General features: G+C 34.0%; 2 protein-coding genes across 2 annotated transcripts; one reads left to right on the top strand and one right to left on the bottom strand.

Annotated features, from left to right (window-relative positions):
• Positions 1 to 92: 92 nt before the first annotated feature.
• LOC148178927 (uncharacterized) lies at positions 93 to 3,850 on the top strand. The gene is made up of 3 exons (XM_088031079.1): positions 93 to 415; positions 1,768 to 2,443; positions 2,497 to 3,850. Exons 1-3 carry the CDS (start codon positions 230 to 232, stop codon positions 2,556 to 2,558), a joined length of 924 nt encoding a protein of 307 aa, XP_087887205.1. The 5' UTR covers positions 93 to 229; the 3' UTR covers positions 2,559 to 3,850.
• Positions 3,851 to 3,923: 73 nt separating this feature from the next.
• LOC148178926 (uncharacterized) lies at positions 3,924 to 14,339 on the bottom strand. Its single transcript, XM_088031075.1, has 4 exons — positions 13,073 to 14,339; positions 8,683 to 9,105; positions 6,041 to 6,834; positions 3,924 to 5,481 (listed from the first exon to the last, which is right to left on the bottom strand). The coding sequence occupies exons 1-4, from the start codon at positions 13,931 to 13,933 to the stop codon at positions 4,740 to 4,742; spliced, it is 2,820 nt and encodes a 939-aa protein (XP_087887201.1). The 5' UTR covers positions 13,934 to 14,339; the 3' UTR covers positions 3,924 to 4,739.
• Between the last annotated feature and the right edge of the window lie 5,894 nt (positions 14,340 to 20,233).

Genomic DNA, 20,233 nt, shown 5'->3' with positions numbered 1-20,233 from the left:
AAATTTGAAATAACCGCGCATAAAAACGACGACCCGCGCGATTGGTACTGCGAAATTCCCTAAAGTGCTCTGTCAATGTTGACACGTTGCGCAAAAGTGCGGCGCAAAGTGCAGAAAATAAACATATGTGTCTGTTTACGTCACAGCCGCGTCACCAAAAATTAGATTTGCCGTGGTTTGTTGGTTCCGTGGCAGCTTCTCATTTTCTGTATCAATTTTTGGCCGCAAAATGGAAATAGTGAAAGATTTTGTAAATAACCAAGTCACCCTCTACTTGTTACCTGTGGTGTTGGTCATTGTTGTGGTAATTTTAGTTTTCATATTTGGATTCAAATCGGCGGAACAACCACCTTTTGACAAACTCACCAATGATGACCGAAAACAAGCAGGAAAGAAGAAGAAAATCAAGGAAAAGGTGAGCTTTAAGTGAGGTAGTTCATCCCAAGAACAAGTTGTCTTGCTGATTGTTCATTCTTTATTCAAATTGGCGTCTCAAACGTCAATTGAATTTTACCCAACATATGCTGGAGCTCCAAATGGGACTGAATTGCGCGGTTAATTCCCTGAATTTTGGTAAATTCTAAAATAAACCGGTCGTTTCAGTGACTTGTATGTTTGCCAGTTTCAGATCAAACAGATATAACCGCAAATTTATATCAAATTGTTTTGTAACGAATGTGCGCGGAACAAAAGAATGTGCGGTAATTTGCATTGTTTCAAAAATTTCGATTATCGACAGAAATTAATCGAATTTTTTCGGTTACAAATAAGTTAATCAGCGTGACAGTCATGCATCTTTATTAAAAATGAAGGGTGAAGCGTGCCAACTTGATATTTACACTCGAGTGCCTGCGGTTAGTCATTTGTCAAAAATTGACAAATGAGAAAAAGGTAAATTGGACATGGCAACTGGCGATTTTTTGTGACATGCATTCGATATGTCAATGCAGAAATAAAAATAAAAAACACCAAAGGAGCTATTGAAAACGTACGTCGCAGCTAGCACCATTCACTTCTCAATTTTTTGAAAATGAGTGACTTTAGTTTTAATTTGATTAAAAAAATTATTATAAAATTTTTTCTTACGTTCTAAAAATAAGTGATTAACCTAACAGATCCAAAGAATAAACCACAATAAATACAAATCTAGTTTATCATACAAAATTTTCCAAATAAACAAACTTACCGTGCAGTAACAGTTGCAGGAGACAATGGTTTTATATTGTTTGAATATTTATTATGTTGTCTACAGTAAATATTTATAATGCTACCTATTACAGTGTAAAAATACAGATTCAATGTGTTTTTTTTTTAATTTATATTAAAGCAAAAACTTATCTATTAAAGTTATTGATCATGTGATAGCTAAAAGAAATACGTCTTTTCTGAATCAATTGTCATTTTTTCTTTTAATCGACATCCTTATCATAAATTAAATGTTTGTTGCCACTTGTTTTTGACTGGTCAGAATTGCTTTGTTCAGCAATTGATATCTCTAAACTTTTTTGTGTATTGGGTTTAAAGTTGCACAACAGATAAAGTTTTTAATCTTTATTATTTATTTCTTTTGACTACACTTTACAGACAAATTTTATAACTAGACTTAAAATAACTAAGATAGCCTTTTTTATTTTATCTTTACAGGTAGATAATTATTGCTTAGTTTTTTGTGATTACAGGTTTTTTTCAACCGTTTTATTATTCTCTTTATTAAGTCATACTTTCACACCACTTGATATTATTATATTCTTTTTATGATTTTTTTAGAAAACTACCGCCAACGGGCATATCGCCGCCACTGGAGATAACAAAAGCGAGAAATCCCCAGTGAAGGACTCCAAAAGGTCCCCTGCGAAAGATTCTTCTGATGTCCAAAAACAAAAAGACAAAAAAGTAGACAACAAACAAACTGAAAAGAATAAGAAGAACGAAGCCATCAAGAACAAAGTCATCGAAGAAGTGAAGAATAAGAAAAACATTAAGAAGTTACTCAGTGAAAAACCTGTCGATTTCGATGATGGTAATTGGGAGACGGTGCCCAGTAAAGCTGATAAGAAGAAAAAAGCAGAACAAAGCCCAGCTAAGAAAGACAAAAAGAACAACAAGAAGATTGAAAAAGCCGCCGAAATTGAGAAACTGGTGAAAGAAGTTGTCAACAAAGAACTGCGTGAAAAGGAAAAAGAAGTTAAAATAGAAAAACCAGTGGATGAGGCGGTTCAAAATGAAGAACCCGTTGTCATCATTGAGGAAAAGAAAGAAAAGAAAAAAGAGAAGAAAGCCAAGAAGGAAAATGAGAAACCCGAAAAACCGGTGATTGAAAAAGAGATCCCGGTTCAGAAGGAGGTTGTGAAACCGAAAGCTGAAGTTGTTAAAGAAGAAATAAGAGAGGAAGTTCCTAAACCTCCTGTCAAAGAAGGGGGATTGGCGTTCGATGAACTTGGAGGTAATATTCAATATAAGTTGGCAGAAGTTTTTTTACTGTTTTTGTTATTACAGATGTGTGGACAGAAGCAAAGGCAGCGAAGAAAAGCAAGAAAAAAGCACGTCGAGACAACTAGAAATAGTTCGATATTGTGTCAGGTATGTGATTACAACTATGTGCTACGAGACTAGATCTCAAAAAGACTCAAGTAGCTGATATCACAGAAATCGGAACTCATCATTCATTTAACATACTCAAAAGAATTCTTAAGTACTGATGTGGCATGGAGATAGTATTTTACAATCAAATGAAAGCTTTTTTTAAATAAATGTTTAGGTAGGGGACGGCAGCATAGCTGCAATATTTAATGTGCATTCCATGAGGTATCTTTGTTTGTTAGTTTATAGATTTTCTGTATCGATTAGCAATCTGTATTTTGTGCCAATGAAAATCAAATTAATGTCTGACCTATCCAATGAAATAAATGGCCTTATAGTCTTGCAGTATGTTGCAAATATGCGATATTTTTAATAATATATTTTTGCGAAAGTATGGTAACAATCGTAGGTTAACGTCTTCCATATTGTTTATGAATTAAAATGCTGGCGTTACTTTATTTCGTTATAGCAGACATTTTGCTCAGATATTTTGTGCATTACTAGGTTAAAAGAGCCTAATTGATTAATTTCTGTTTGAAATTATTTTTTACTAATTTACTTGAGGTTATGTGATTTAGGCAACAACCTTTGCATCCGATCAAACTAAAGTTCACTTGGTTTTTTAAGAATATAATTATTCTTCTGTCATTTTGTAACATAATTTCAAGTAAGAGATCTTGCCAGAGAAAATGTTACTGCAAGTTAGTCATTTTTTATTGTAGGTTTAAGCAACTAAATGTAGTGTTTTTTTGTTTGTAGTTAAACTATTTTAAATGCGTGTATTATAATGTAAGTAATGTGTAACATTAAATATTTCAAATAGCCTTTTTGATGAATTCTGTAAAGTTTGTGTTTAGTCTCTTGACCAATAAGCGTTTTGTCACTTGTGCTTTTAGTTCTACTCAAAATATTGTAAATATCTTGTATTTTATTTGATATTTGAAGTGTACATGAAAATTCTAGTTTTGTTGTACTTTCTCATTGTACAGACTTTTTTCTGTAAACACTAACAGGGTGTATAAATTGTTTTAAACGGTTGTTTGTTACTGTCATTATTTATTTTAGTTCATTCGATATAGTTGCGGTTTTAATAAATGACAAGCTTATTTGTTCATAAGAAGGAATAAGTCGCCTACATGTAATTATATTGAATACAAATTTTTGTGTATATAACTGTGTTATTATATTAATAATTGTAGACATTTTGTACAAGGTCTGTGGAGTGTTATCTTTTGGGGACCATTTTCAGAATATATTTTGAAAATTTAAACTTGAATTTTATTATTTAAGTTTAAATTGTACGACCTTCACACCAATGCGGGATTTTAATAAATAAGAGTTAATTAAAAATATCTACTTTATTATATTTTACATGAAATTATAAACATTTGTTAAGAAACAATTATTACCATAGTAAATTAATATAAATAAGGATTTGTCATTTACCTTTTAGATATTCAAATATTTGATAATATACTATGTAAAAGTATTGTGTTCACTCTTCATTAACAACGTTTAAACAAACACATCAATATCAGGAACTTCACATGAATTCCGATGTTAAAAATAAATAAATAAATAATTAATGACACTACAAGAAAAGCTAAACAAATAAGAATCACAGTGTACTACCCACGTGAATAAAATTCGATCGTTTCCAACAACTTTAATTAAGTTGTTTGAACAGTAAATTAAAAGACAAAACAACATAACTGAAAATTCAGTCTTAAAAATTGTTAATTTGTTAATCTAACTTAACTGTACTTATCACTTTACTACCAACATTTGTATATGAAACAAAGTATGTGGGCAGTTATTTTAACACCTGGCACCAATATTTGCAAATGGTCGCAACGACAAGACTGTTTAACAGAAACTGTCGGCAATAGATAAGTATTGTGTTATTGTTATCACAATTATGGAATGTTTTGTTTTACGAAAAAATAAATGTTCTTCCGTAAAAAAGTTACAAATTTTTATTTGATTTAGTAAAAAACATATTAAGTGACTTTTTGTATTCATGTGAAGTGCTAAACTTTAAGAAGATATCACAATGTTGTCTAACCATAAACATACATATAAAAATAATACAATAACGAGATCAAAAACGAAGAAAAAGAAAAATGCCTGACTAGGAATGGACTAGCTGGAAATCATCCTTACTTTACCTTACCCAAAATTGTGGGCTCTTCTTTCAAGAAGGTACTAGACCTCTGCATTGTAGGCATAGGTTTAGTTTCCTTACTTTCATTTGCGTCAGTTTTCCTCGGCGACCCAACTTTTCCATTACGCATTTTCTTCGGCGAAGGCGTCCTCACATCCACCTTAATTGGCGACGTCACCCTACTGTCCAATTTCCTTGGGGAACTCGCCCGACTATCCACTTTCAAAGGCGAACTCGACCTGCTAATAGGTTTCTTGGCCAATGTTGGATTCGGAGTGGGTTTTCTTAAATTAGGATTTGATACAGAGGTCCTCGTCGGTGCAATTGTTTGCTTCTTCTGAGTTTGTTTCGCGCTCGCAGGTGTCGTTTTGGGCGGAGGGTTTCTAGAAGTGGTCTTGATATTTTTGGATGGAGCCGTTTTGGCAGCACTGCTTTGAGTTGGTTGCGTTAAGGTACTGCGCCGGTGAGTGGACGGGCTTGGGGGCACCTGAGGTGCTCTCGCCGCTAGAAGGAGGCTTCTTCGAAGAGAAGGACTACATCCGGAAGTATGGAGACGAGATTGGGCTTGGTTGATTCCAGGACTTGAATTACGAGACGAATCTGAAGAACTTATTGTCGGGCTTTGACTGTGAGATTTAGTCATTGATTGGAGGGGCGGTTTTTTGGTTCTTTTAGGAGTCGCGCGAGGCAGGCGACTTATCGGTTCACTGACCGGGGTTAGATCTTTGATCCGACATCTGAAATTTGCAATACAAAATATCAGTTACAGTTAGAATGAAACGTTATGAATAAATATTTTTGCTTATCATGCTCAGAAGTGGTTTCAGAAATGACGCACCAACTTTAAGAGCAACTGAACTAACATTGAAGTAAAAATATCAATATTGTTTGAAGTTACCAAGAAATAGTTGATAGGTTTTCTTGGAAATCTGTTGATGCTTTGCGATTAATGGAGTTATAAAAGGATCGTTACTTCAAGACTACAGTTATAGCAAAAAATCAAAAGAATGAACTTGTATCGATGTAATCACTGCAAAAAACAATTTATTTTTTGGGTCTTGTGGTTAACTCGATCGTGCGAGAAATTCTATTATGTGTTTATTTCTTATGTTCTTGACATTAGTAGTCACCATCAAAATTATGATGTAATTACGTTACAGTTACAACTACCAAAAACTGCTTATGCAGGACGTTCAACTTGACCTGCATTACCGAATAAAAAAAAGATTCTAATGCAATGAGCTTCCGAGAACCCAACAAACTCTTATTTTTTAAACAATCGCACTTGTTTCTTACCTTAAAGTCGAATCCAGCCTCAGCCAAGCATTGCTTCGGATAAGCCGATCCGACTGAGCCACCAAACATTGTTCTAATTGCACTTTAATTTTGTACAGCAGATCATTAAACGGTCTACTCCAATTCTGTTCGATCATTTTGCAGCACCTCGAATAACTTCTACACGCTTGTTCTACGCTCAAATTTCCGGCAGCAGACAACAACTGATCTTCTACTTGTCCAACACTCCACCCTAACCCAGCATCTAAAGCTAAAAATGACTGCGATCCCAACACTGCAGCAAAATGTTGCCTATGATACAGATGACAAGCATCAGAGAGTTGTAGCACCAACTGTGTAACAGGTTCTGCCCATCTCAGAGCAGGCAAAGTAGCTAAAACTTTGTCGCAACTCACTATAGTTTCTAAAACTCTATCCGCAGTCATATGAACTACGTGTTGTTGGTAACATTTTTCACGTAACTCGCGAGGCAAGCTGGCAAATGCTCTACTTGGCCAAACTCGTACAAAGTGCTGAGTTATCCACTGGAGGCACTTTTGATAAAGATCGTCCAAGCCATATGCGGCTGATAATGGGAGAACTTCTAAAACACCGGTGCAGCAACCGGCGCAAGGTTTGTGGAAATTGTGACAATGCCGTTGTTTTAAAGCGTGTTCTACTACTTCTTTGAGGCCTTCTAGACCTAACATGTCGGCTAGAGAGGCGAGTTCCACTAAGCTGATGGAGTCGGGCACGTGAGCGGCTCCACTGTAGATGTGGCAGAGAGCGAAGTAAACAGATTCGTAAGAGAATCCCTGAAAAAAAAGGGTTTTAGTTGATATTTATACACAATACAAAAGATTCGCTGGAATGAATAAAAAAGTAAATCCAAAATTTTAATGAGTTCTTCATTGAAGCGAGATTACCAAAACGGGGTCAATGTTAATAACAAATTGATTTTCACTTTAAACGACTAATGCTTTATATTTAAAAGTGTTAAAGAAGAATTTCGAGCAATCCCAGTTTTACTAAAAAAAGTAAAAACCAATAAATACGTTTTAATTAGGTAATTGCGTGCGGTTGATAATAATAAACATTGCTCGGGAGTTATCTTTCCTTGGTGGGTAAACAATACTGTTTTATAATAATTGACCAGACCAAAATTAATTGACAAACAAGCAATTATAACACTGAACTGTCTGTATTATCCTGGATTTTTAAGTAACTCAATTACGAAAGTCAGAGTTTGGCATTACCCAACACTGAAATCAATAATTTTTTTTGCCCTTTTCAAAGGAAATATCAAAATCTGACCACTGGCATTGGATTTGCGTGTCAGTTCATTTTCCTCTGCGTGCTAAAAATCAGAACGCACCTTCGGTTTATCCCAATATGAATCTCAATGAGTCGTATATTTAACTTTTGTTGATAGGATCGAACGTATAAGTCTATTTTGGACAACAAAGTTTACAGATATTACGATGCATGCATGGGTTCTGATTATAATACATTTTGTCGAAATATACATAAGTGCTTCGATTATGTTCCAAGAAATAGCTGGAAGTTCATGTTTATTCGTTTCGCAGGTTCAAGGATTAACTTCATGTGCTTGCTTTTTCACTTTTTGGCAAAAAAAACCAGTTTTTTTTATGCCGGTGACGCAAAGTGTTATAAAGTACGCAATACACGAACTTTTTTTCTACATGTTACACAGATTACGTCCAATTGACTCGATAACAATAAAGAGATAAAGATAATTTTTAATCAAAGACATGGATCGTTAATTGGAAACTGCAGTTTTTCAATTTCAGTGCTGAACAACATTAAAGTGAAGTGACATTTCGTTTTAAAGATCAGTAATTAGAGTGGGTGTTAAATTGTTTATACACACATAGGATCAAAAACAAAAATGGAAATTTATCTACATATGGAATATCTAATCTTTAGATAAACTTTTCATTATGCATTCGATGATTTATCTCAGCTTTATTTTGAAATTTCCCACAGGAATAAAGCTAGCAAGTAGTTTACCTTCCGGGTAAATCAAACGAGAGAAGCCGTTAAAGAAAAACTGGATTACAAAATGTAGATTTTTAAGAAAAAAAAGGCATGGTGCATAGAAACGAAAGTGATTATGATAAACTTTATGTCAAGTTGCGTGCAAAATTTTAAAAACCTCCTCCGACAAATATTTTTTATTTGAGTAGTACATCACTCATCGTTTGCATTTTTTTTTTATATTTGCCGATCACTGATCAATATTTGCAGAATGTTTTCTTTCAATCTCACACATTTTAGGCGGTTTAAAATAATGTTCATTCGATTTCAATTTCAATAATTGCAAACAATTTTTCTCTGCTCGATAGATTTTAAATGAAACTGTAATAATTCATTGAGTGAAATTGAGTACTGAATAATTGTAAATGTGAGTCACTTGTTATTGCCCCGACCACTAAAAAGGGAGACAATTTTCCGAACGTTTTTATTTTGAAGTGCATTTATATCTGACCGGAACTATTATACCTGCATCGTTCCACGCTGAATATCCCTCAGCAATTTGCATTATTTATTTCCATTATTGAATTCTGATCACTCGTTTTTGCGTCATTTTCTTTTTGTATTCAACGCAGCAATATTATCACATAAACAAAAAGAATACGAACTTGTAATGAAATAATATTCCCGGAAGCCTCCAACCAATTCCCACTCAACAAAGCAGCAAAGTACTGGCATCTCGACGCTAAAATGCATTTATGTGCTTTCAGCTTATGCCCGTCGACTTCAACAGTAACATCCGGTCCAATCTCCTCCAAAAACATCCGAAGCAGATCCGTCCCCAAACGTTGCACTGAACGTCTAGGTTGTGAAACACTGGTGTCTGTCGCACTACCAGAATCAGAGAGATCTCCAGATTCAGGTTCTAAAGGGTGTGGAGCACTGCGGTATCCTGCTGACCTTGACATCAAGAGAGGACTCTCCACCCATGAACTCTCCGGAATGGATTTACTCATTCGTGGGGTGAAATTTAAATCCAGTCTTGGTTTCTGGCATTCTAAATCTGAAAGCTTTACAAACTGAGGTCGTTCCTGAAACAAATGAAACAACACTTTGTAAGAAGAGGATTTTTTTTGATTGAGGGTCAGATAGATCATGGATCATGCAACAACACATTTGCGGTTATTCTTGATTCATAGACCTTGCTTATTAAACGACGTAATTATAGTATTCCTGGCGGAATTTTACAGATTATACTGGGTGTGATTACATCAGGTATGCGTTGTTTTGAGAAGCGTAACCTCAAGCATTACCAAAAAAGAAGTCACTTGTGAATCACAATGTTTACTGTCGCAGATTTGGTCATATCTATTCAGTATGCGTAAAATCATGATTACGCGATTGACAGGCTGATAAAAAACATTTTTTTAAATTTCCGGTATCAAAGAACCGGTAGTTTGCACAGATTTTCGAAAAAAAAAGTTGGAGAAAATAAAATATAAGCTAAAAAGATACTGTCGTATCGCATTTATAGCCACACCTAGTAAAATAATCACAAATAAATACGTAATTAACCAAATTTACACAGCTTTGACCTTAATTAGATGACAATTTATTCTGCTTCTAGGCTAATGTAAATTAAATAATTAAGCCATTTAGATTAATACCCGCCAAAAAATACAAGACTTTTGTTAGTATATTTCCAAACTGCTGCTATTTAAAATTTATAATATCAAATTACATTATATTAACTCCGATTAACGTTGTTAAGTCAATTTAATTTCAGCTGGGGGAATCGGGCGTTGTCAGGCGATGTAAAATTAAACGAGGAATGTTGCACCCTTGGCACTGGAACGATTTCCACATGAAATCGATTTTAGTATTTCCAAGTTTTACATAATCGTACTCAAAAACGTGCACAAAAGCGTAGCTACACTCTATTTATGTAACAATTAAATAGGTAAAGCACATTCGTTGATAAAATTGAATCAACTAATCATGTGGTGATTACCTTTATTAGCTGAGTTTTTTAAGGCTCAGTTTTCATGTTTTATGAGCTGTTCAAGGCAAATAGCTTTAAATTATAGTGGAATTCTGGTTCACAATGGGCAGTTTTTACAATGGTCGCCAATAATTACGACGATAGAATGGAATCGGATGCATGTCTTTTCAGTTTTGTAGTTCATTACATTACATGTACGATTTTGGGCACCACTATTTATTGTAACCCACGAGGGACTAATTTAACTTTACAACTCATTACAAGGTAGTAAAAACTTTGGAAAATGTCAACAATAAAAAATAATACCAGGAATACATCTCTGCTCGATACAATAAGCAATTAAATAACCAAATTATTTTCTCATCAGCATTTAAAAGTGCCGTAATATGAAATCATTTTTCTTCCTTTCTCTTGCAAATTCTGAGAACTCATTTGTCTGCCATACATGAAGGATGATGAGCCTGTGAAACACTACAAACATAATAGATTTATAGGAGTTATTAAAAATTATCGGTAAATTTTATCTCAAGTCATAAAAGTGTTGCTAAAGTAAACACAGATTTCGATAATCATACACTTTAAGGTTCATTAGGTATTATTAAATTAAACGGAGTTTGAAAGATACTGCAATACACCAGTTGTCGATTTCACCAATAAATAGCTTTATCTAATCGATTTTTTTTATCTGAAAGATTTGGTGTCCCTCTAAATTGCAACTTTCACGCATTAAAAGGTTCATCAAAATCGAATTGACGTCTATGACAGGATTTTAAAACCTGAATGGCAAGCAATTAATTTTACCTCGATACCCCATTAAACAACTTCATATAAATCACATGAGTTGATGATCAAATCTATTACGAAGCAATCATACATTTCCTTTTTCATAACTAGATTTAACGATAAAAAATTGCCTTTTCGGTGAAACAATGGAGCTTAATTCAGCAAGGACAGTGCAACTTAATTTTGGCGTTGGCATTTTGCTGTCTTCTCTCGTAAAAGTATGACACAGAAATTATTAAATATGCAGACCGCTTCATTATATTTGCCCATAAATTTAGCAAAATTACTCATACTTTCGTCTTATAGTCTGGACGAGGAATTTTCATGTAAAGTGCAAAATCCACTCAGTAAAAATAACATCTTTACAAGACGACCTGAAATTTACAGGTTTTTCTATAAGTGACAGGTGTACAACGGGATTGGAATTCTTATCGACTTGAAGAGCGATAAAATTAATTAGCCTCGTTTACTAATTTTAACTAATTTACTTAGATTTTTCACACGCTTTTCATTTCCATAGTCGTTAAAATTTCCTATTAATAAAATTGGAATAAAAATATTGCAATGGAGCCTGATGGAAACTTTTTAAATTTACTTAAAGTAATAAGGCACAGCTTCTCATCAGATTAACTTTCTAAATTTAAAAAAATGGTGACAGTAGATGCAGTTAATTATAAATACCGTATAAATTATAAATTATGCAAAGATATCATCATAACAACTATTCAAAAATTTAGTACATCCTGTACTAGACAATTCAGTTCACTCTACTGTAACACCCACATTGTTTATTACCATTACAAATATAAATATTGAAAGCATAACTATTATTTATTTTCATTTAAATTAATCCTAAATTGATGTATGTACCTGCATTGTGCAGATTATAAATGAGATCTTCTCAACGAAATATACTGAATTAAATTAAAATGTTGCGAATCCTTCGATCACACAGATATGTTGATGATTCATATACCTACTTCATAGCAATCATTGAATATCAAAGTATTAAAAGTCCTGATTAAAGATATTATTACTATCGGTTAAATTTATTATAAAGTTCACCGTTACATAGCAGATACATTAAATAAATAGTCTAGTTCATTTTTATATGATGTCCAAATTCTGTTCTAATACAACTACTAAAGCCCCTCGGAAATCCGTATGAATTATTTGTAAAATTAATGAATGAAAAGTTGTACCAAATTACAAACAACTTTCTTATTTTTGTTGGCGATAAATTCAGAGATTCGTAAAATGATGTACAAAAAAACATTAACAACATACAATTTTTATTAGGATAGCCGCAAATCCGAACTGCCGACACTAAATAAAACTTTTTCATTGTCATGTCACATTTTCATTGCACATTTTATTGAGAACCTTAATTTTGTCGAGTGCAATAGACATTGCATTTTTTGATAATGTTGGTAGCTCTGTTATGGAATTGAATGTTTTAGAACTGCCAACTACAATAACATTACAAATCCATTAATGTTTAACCTCGAACTGTCAAGATGCTTTTAGTTAACAGGAAGAGCTACCAACTGATTTCAAATTTCAAGGCCTGCGATCTTTTTTTTTTCTTCTGGAACATTTAGACATGCATTTTTTATTTGTTTCAGCAATATACTATGCCTAAACAACAATCGTTCAAAGTACGACTTTTTACTTCAGAATTTTTCTTTTTTTCTGCCCATTAGACTCTTTGGCTCAGGGCGGGTAATATTATTGGTATTATGATTGCTGTTCATATCAGTCGCTTTGTGAATAAGCCAACTTCCTAGACATTTCGCAAACTGATAGTGTTTGCATACTGTCAGTACACAAAGAATTTGAATCAATAGCCTTGCAAAATAATTGGCAAACGTAAAACCCATCAGTAATCGCATGTCAAAAAACTGAATTTAAGCTATGGTTAAAAGTCAACGCTCTGTTGACTGTGATAACGAGTTAACTAGGGAACAACGAGGGACAACAACATGATATAATAATAGCAAATAAACCAATTGCCGACAAAAAACAATTCACTTTTTTGCATAATCAAACCGTGTAAATATGAATAGGCGTATTTCCCATATCCGCGATATTTACTTTCAAAATATTTATAGATATCGACAGTTGCATTTTGGTGCTATTGGTAATTAATATTCCACGAAGCGCTTTTACACAACTATTGTATTATTATGCCATGTTTAATTAAAACGCATTGTTAACATTGTTTATCCATCTAGGAATTAATGCATGACTTTGATTTTGTTCTGACAACTTACTTGAGGAGCGTTGTCTTTAGCAGGTTCTTCGTTTTTAATACTTTCTTCTTCTTCTTCCTGTGTGGTTCGTTCTGATTGTTTTTCCATTTCCTCTTCCTCTTTGGTTTTTTCTTCCGGAGGCTCGTCATGTCCACATCCCTCATCTTCACTTTTTTGTAAGGCGAAATTTTCGCTAGAACTTGATGATTTCGAAGAAGCCGACAAGTGATGAGTGTAGTTTTGGTGCATCTCTTCTTTTTCGTTATTTAGATCAATATCGTCAATCTGTCTACTTGGCCCAGCCACAGAGCTGACAGAGCTCACGCTGGATGAAAGGCTGCTATTTCCATTGTACTTGCTAGTGAGACTTAAATGTTTTGAATTTCTGATTTTCTTGTACGAAATTAACGAAGAACTGAGTTTAGTAGGTTTGTCTTTTTTTGGCCCTTCGAAATCGATGACCATAGAGAAAATGTTCTTTTTCGCCGAAGTAGAAGGTGGTGTTTTAGGAGGATCTGGCATTTCGTTAAGATCGACATAGAACCCTAGTGGTGTTTTCCTAGCGGCTTCTTCTTCGACATCGAGGTGGACGATGGAATTGTAGGGTGTGCTAGTTTCGGGATAATTGGGACCACTTACATTAATTTCGTTGGCCTCGTTTCCGGCCATCTGAAGCATAGAAAACTGAGGTATTGATGATTGAAAAATTAGGGCTCCTTGTCTGCGTTCATCGTTTCTTCTTTGGTCAACAGGCACATCTCCATCATCGGAGAGGCTCGCGGCGTCAATGAAGCACCCGCTCAGGAGTTGCTGATTCCTAAGCTGCTTCTGCTCTTTGGTACGACCTCTGCGGTCTTCATCGCTTCCTAAACCTGAATCCATGATTTTTCACATAATTCATGCACGAAGAAATAAAGAGTGATCGATTAGTTGATTCCAGTGACAAAAGGTTGGATTTTTGCATTCACGGACGAAACACATAACGCATAACTGTATGAGCTTTTTTAGAAACACCTGTACTACAGTGAAACATAACACCGACACTACTTTATCGACTACCTTTATTGTATGTATCAGGTATTAAACTGAATGAACTTGAACAGGTTCTGTCAAACTGTCGGTTTCACTCGCAGACGATCGATTTTCACTCGGGGACTGAACTGAAGAAAACGCATGCGTGTTGGCCTCATTAGGACAAAAAAAACACACGCGAGTTTAGATTTGACATCATTTTTATTTGAAACAGGCTTTGAAAGCTGACTGTGCTCTTTTATTTCATAAAAAGTTTTTGGATGATGAAGGGAATTACTTTAAAATGTAAAATTAAAAGAAGAAATAACGTCGTTTGAGTAGGCTTTGAAATTACCAATATTAAAAAAAAATGTAGGGGTTACTAAACCAAAACCATATAAATGAAGGACACAAAATTCAAAATTAGGGGTAATTTTATTAAATAGTTATTTTATTAAATTATTATTAAATAAGCTATTAAATTAAAATAACTTTTAAGTCTTTAAATAAACAGTTTATTTCTTCTCTGCATTTTTATAAAACAAAGATATCAATGGCCTGAACAGGCAAAAATCGACTATTTTATCTAGAAATCGTTTAATTATAATTTTGCACATCAACATGGTCAATAAGAAATAAAATCAAAAAGTGAAATTTAATGTTTACGATTAGTTTTATTTATTATTATTTGTTTGCATGTTTAAAAGAATAATTTTCTCTTATTGGCTTCTATCACGTTTATAAATTTGTATTTATTATAAAAACAGATTCTAATTTGCGAACGTTTAGATATTTATTTGAAGTAAAAAACCTTGTATAATAATAATTAGAATGGTCACGTCTTTTACATTAATTTTACACTCCAGTTCACAATAATTTGTTAAAACGAACATGTTAAGATATTCTAAAAACTTACTCTAGTCATGATGGAGCACAACATTTAATAGCAGCAATTATACTAGAATTGGTATAAAAACAATAATAATCTAAAATAGGGATAACCTTTTTGACATCTGAATAGATAATTGAATATCATATATTTCTTTAAAAAATTCCATAGAGCAATTTGTAAAAATGTTAATCAGAAAGTAATTAATATAAGTCACTTAAATTGTTCATCTATTTTATCTGACAGTAAAACCTTGGTAATCCAAAATAATTGTGATTTATTCGAATTGCCATTTCTGTGATTGGCATTAACACTATGCAGCACTGAAAAATTTGCTACCATTTTGAGCAACAATTTATACATGTGTATGTTAAACTTGAAGTGAATATAACGTAAATGAACAATAAATTCGGATATCACATCATAGAAATTTTAGTTCAAAATTTTTAGGAAATTTGATGAACTCACATTTCTAAGGAATAATCTTGCAATTCTAACACGCAATGTGTTGCAAAAAATAAAAAATATTTAAAATTGATGCATTGGTTACAATCTTATTTGAATGCTTTGCAGAAAAGTATGGCTGATGTATCTAAATACTAAAAACCTGATGTGAGCCAGTATGTGTCTTATTCAGTTTTTTATTATTTATTTAATTCTTAACTAGGAATCAGAAACACACATTTAAGAGTTGGAATAAAAAATTATTAATGTTTTGTTTTATTTTAAAAAAATGTGAATTCGATCGTATTGCTAAAAAAAGCGATGTTCGGATCGGAGTAAAAGTTTTACTGTACATATTATATTTTTGGTCGCAGTACGACTACAGGATGGAAAAACACGAAAAAGAGGGCGTTATTAGAGTCCGAAATCTATTGGTAACTGACTTTAACAGTTTAAGATTAAACGTTTGTTGAATGACAACTCGAAATCACTAACTAGTAACACTATGGCCAAAATCCAAAAAAGAAAACTTTTATACAAGTAGTTCTCCATATTTTACTAAATTAGACTATTATAGAAAATCGATCGACGCGATTCTCAATATTCCTTGAAAGTTTAATTCAAATAAAAAACAGTTAGAGTGTGGTGTGAAAGTGCATGACTTTGAGAATACAGAAATTGGGTCCTTTAAGTAGATGAAAGTGTTTGCATAATTGGTTATCGATAAATACACGCATTTGATAAAAAATTACGATAAAGAAGTCCAAACAGAAATTTCTCTCAACTTTCTTGATGTCGTTGAAGTTAGCTTGGGATTGGCTTTTTGGTTGCGCCGTAACATAGGCAACACAACGAGCACTCGGCTTTTTTTACAGTAGACCAGACAAATTCTGGAATTTCGTGGGTATTTTCATGTTTTCGCTACTTTTCTTTCAAATTTATGGCAATTTGACTTTGGAATAATAACCTCCCATTGTAACAATCAATACTTTGGTGTAAAATATACAGAAAAGGGATAATCAAAGGGGGTTGTGCTGCCGCCTTTTTCATCACCGTTATCGTAAAAATCCAGCATCTACCCCGGTCGCAGTGATCCCAAAAAATAGAGAAAAATTCACTGATAAATCTCCCATATCAAGTTTGTCCCCACCAGCCGTCAGAGGGTTGTAATCTCGCCCCATTTATATTCACCCTCTAAAAATGTGAAAAGTCGAAAATGTACCCCAATGGCATTAGACCCAAAAAATAGAGAAAAATTCACTGATAAATCTCCCATATCAAGTTTGTCTCCACCAGCCGTCAGAGGGTTGTAATCTCGCCCCGTTTAAATTCACCCTGTAAAAATGTAAAAAATCGAAAATGTACCCCAACGGCATTAGACCCAAAAAATAGAGAAAAATTCACTGATAAATCTCCCATATCAAGTTTGTCTCCACCAGCCGTCAGAGGGTTGTAATCTCGCCCCATTTATATTCACCCTCTAAAAATGTGAAAAGTCGAAAATGTACCCCAACGGCATTAGACCCAAAAAATAGAGAAAAATTCACTGATAAATCTCCCATATCAAGTTTGTCTCCACCAGCCGTCAGAGGGTTGTAATCTCGCCCCATTTTAATTCACCCTCTAAAAATATGAAAAATCGAAAATGTACCCCAACGGCATTAGACCCAAAAAATAGAGAAAAATTCACTGATAAATCTCCCATATCAAGTTTGTCTCCACCAGCCGTCAGAGGGTTGTAATCTCGCCCCGTTTAAATTCACCCTGTAAAAATGTAAAAAATCGAAAATGTACCCCAACGGCATTAGACCCAAAAAATAGAGAAAAATTTACTGATAAATCTCCCATATCAAGTTTGTCTCCACCAGCCGTCAGAGGGTTGTAATCTCGCCCCGTTTAAATTCACCCTGTAAAAATGTAAAAAATCGAAAATGTACCCCAACGGCATTAGACCCAAAAAATAGAGAAAAATTCACTGATAAATCTCCCATATCAAGTTTGTCCCCACCAGCCGTCAGAGGGTTGTAATCTCGCCCCATTTATATTCACCCTCTAAAAATGTGAAAAGTCGAAAATGTACCCCAACGGCATTAGACCCAAAAAATAGAGAAAAATTCACTGATAAATCTCCCATATCAAGTTTGTCTCCACCAGCCGTCAGAGGGTTGTAATCTCGCCCCGTTTAAATTCACCCTGTAAAAATGTAAAAAATCGAAAATGTACCCCAACGGCATTAGACCCAAAAAATAGAGAAAAATTCACTGATAAATCTCCCATATCAAGTTTGTCCCCACCAGCCGTCAGAGGGTTGTAATCTCGCCCCATTTATATTCACCCTCTAAAAATGTGAAAAGTCGAAAATGTACCCCAACGGCATTAGACCCAAAAAATAGAGAAAAATTCACTGATAAATCTCCCATATCAAGTTTGTCCCCACCAGCCGTCAGAGGGTTGTAATCTCGCCCCATTTATATTCACCCTCTAAAAATGTGAAAAGTCGAAAATGTACCCCAACGGCATTAGACCCAAAAAATAGAGAAAAATTCACTGATAAATCTCCCATATCAAGTTTGTCTCCACCAGCCGTCAGAGGGTTGTAATCTCGCCCCATTTTAATTCACCCTCTCAAAATGTGAAAATTTGAAAATGTACCCCAATGGCATTAGACCCAAAGATTAGAGAAAAATTCACTGATAAAGCTCCCATATCAAGTTTGTTTTCACCAACCGTGAGAGAGTTGTAATCTCGCCCCGTTTAAATTCACCCTGTAAAAATGTAAAAAATCGAAAATGTACTCTAATGGCATTAGACCCAAAAAATAGAGAACAATTTATCGAATAATCTCCTATATCATATTTGTTTCCATCAGCCGTTAGGGGGTTGTCAGGCTTATTAAATAAATTATTTTTTTTTTGGCAACCCATAATACACTATCTGTGTATTGTATAGTGCTTATTTAGATTTTCGGAATTTTGAATTTACCGGCACATCGTTATTTTCTATTAATTAAATTTAGAATTTTTAAATTATCTCACAAGTAGATAAAGTTAGGCATCTGAGCATATTTTTTTTAATTCAGAATCAGTAAAATGTGTACATATTCTGTTTTTTTCTCGGAGGAGGCCGTTTCAGTCATCTTAGCTCTGTGTTTTTTAAAATAACTGGAAAACGTAAAAAACACAAAATTTAGAATATACAGTAAAACTCAGTACAACATTAGCATAAAATTATGGCTTATCACTTATCACTAATTGATTGTGTTTTGTGATGCATGAAACTCATACCTGGCGTAATTTTGTATTTAATTTTTGAAATACATTTTTTGAAAATAAAAACTGAACAGAAATTGGAAATTGTAGCTCAAATTTACACAAAATTATGAAGTTTAAACTTATTTTGCGATCCTCGAACTGGACTCACCTAAAATAAATTTGGTTCATCTCAGTTTTAAACCCCTCATTTGTGATTTTTTTTTTAAAGTTTTTAACCAAATATGTAATTTTTCTGATAAATTGGTGTTACTCTATCCTGAAGAAAAAACAATTTGCCGGTAAATTCAAACTTAAAAAAAATGACACTGCAACTTATTACAAAGAAAGGTGTATTCTGGGTTGCCAGAAAAACACTCTCTCTTTTGTTTTAAAGGTAAAATAATTAAACATTACAATCTGATAGTTTTTGGAAGCAAATGTGATTAATGGAATTAATTAGGATTTTTTTTTTTCTATTTTCTAACATTAATTCCATTGGGGAACATTTTCGATTTTTTACAATTTTAGAGGGTGAATTAAAATGGGGCGAAATTACAATCCTCTGACGGCTGGTGGAGGGAAACTTGATATGGGAGATTTATCAGTGAATTTTTCTCTATTTTTTGGGTCTAATGCCGTTGGGGTACATTTTCGACTTTTCACATTTTTAGAGGGTGAATATAAATGGGGCGAGATTACAACCCTCTGACGGCTGGTGGAGACAAACTTGATATGGGAGATTTATCAGTGAATTTTTCTCTATTTTTTGGGTCTAATGCCGTTGGGGTACATTTTCGACTTTTCACATTTTTAGAGGGTGAATATAAATGGGGCGAGATTACAACCCTCTGACGGCTGGTGGGGACAAACTTGATATGGGACATTTATCAGTGAATTTTTCTCTATTTTTTGGGTCTAATGCCATTGGGGAACATTTTCGACTTTTCACATTTTTAGAGGGTGAATATAAATGGGGCGAGATTACAACCCTCTGACGGCTGGTGGAGGCAATCTTGATATGGGAGATTTATCAGTGAATTTTTCTCTATTTTTTGGGTTTAATGCCGTTGGGGTACATTTTCGACTTTTCACATTTTTAGAGGGTGAATTAAAATGGGGCGAGATTACAACCCTCTGACGGCTGGTGGAGACAAACTTGATATGGGAGATTCATCAGTGAATTTTTCTCTATTTTTTGGGTCTAATGCCATTTAGGTACATTTTCGATTTTTCATATTTTTAGAGGGTGAATTAAAATGGGGCGAGATTACAACCCTCTGACGGCTGGTGGAGACAAACTTGATATGGGAGATTTATCAGTGAATTTTTCTCTATTTTTTGGGTCTAATGCCGTTGGGGTACATTTTCGACTTTTCACATTTTTAGAGGGTGAATATAAATGGGGCGAGATTACAACCCTCTGACGGCTGGTGGAGACAAACTTGATATGGGAGATTTATCAGTGAATTTTTCTCTATTTTTTGGGTCTAATGCCGTTGGGGTACATTTTCGACTTTTCACATTTTTAGAGGGTGAATTAAAATGGGGCGAGATTACAACCCTCTGACGGCTGGTGGAGACAAACTT

This window comes from Gnatocerus cornutus, chromosome 2 (assembly GCF_029298725.1).
Source record: "Gnatocerus cornutus isolate USDA-ARS CGAHR chromosome 2, icGnaCorn1.1, whole genome shotgun sequence".
NCBI lineage: Eukaryota > Metazoa > Arthropoda > Insecta > Coleoptera > Tenebrionidae > Gnatocerus > Gnatocerus cornutus.
Note: the sequence above shows the minus strand (reverse complement) of the source record. Positions and strands in the feature narration are given on the sequence as shown.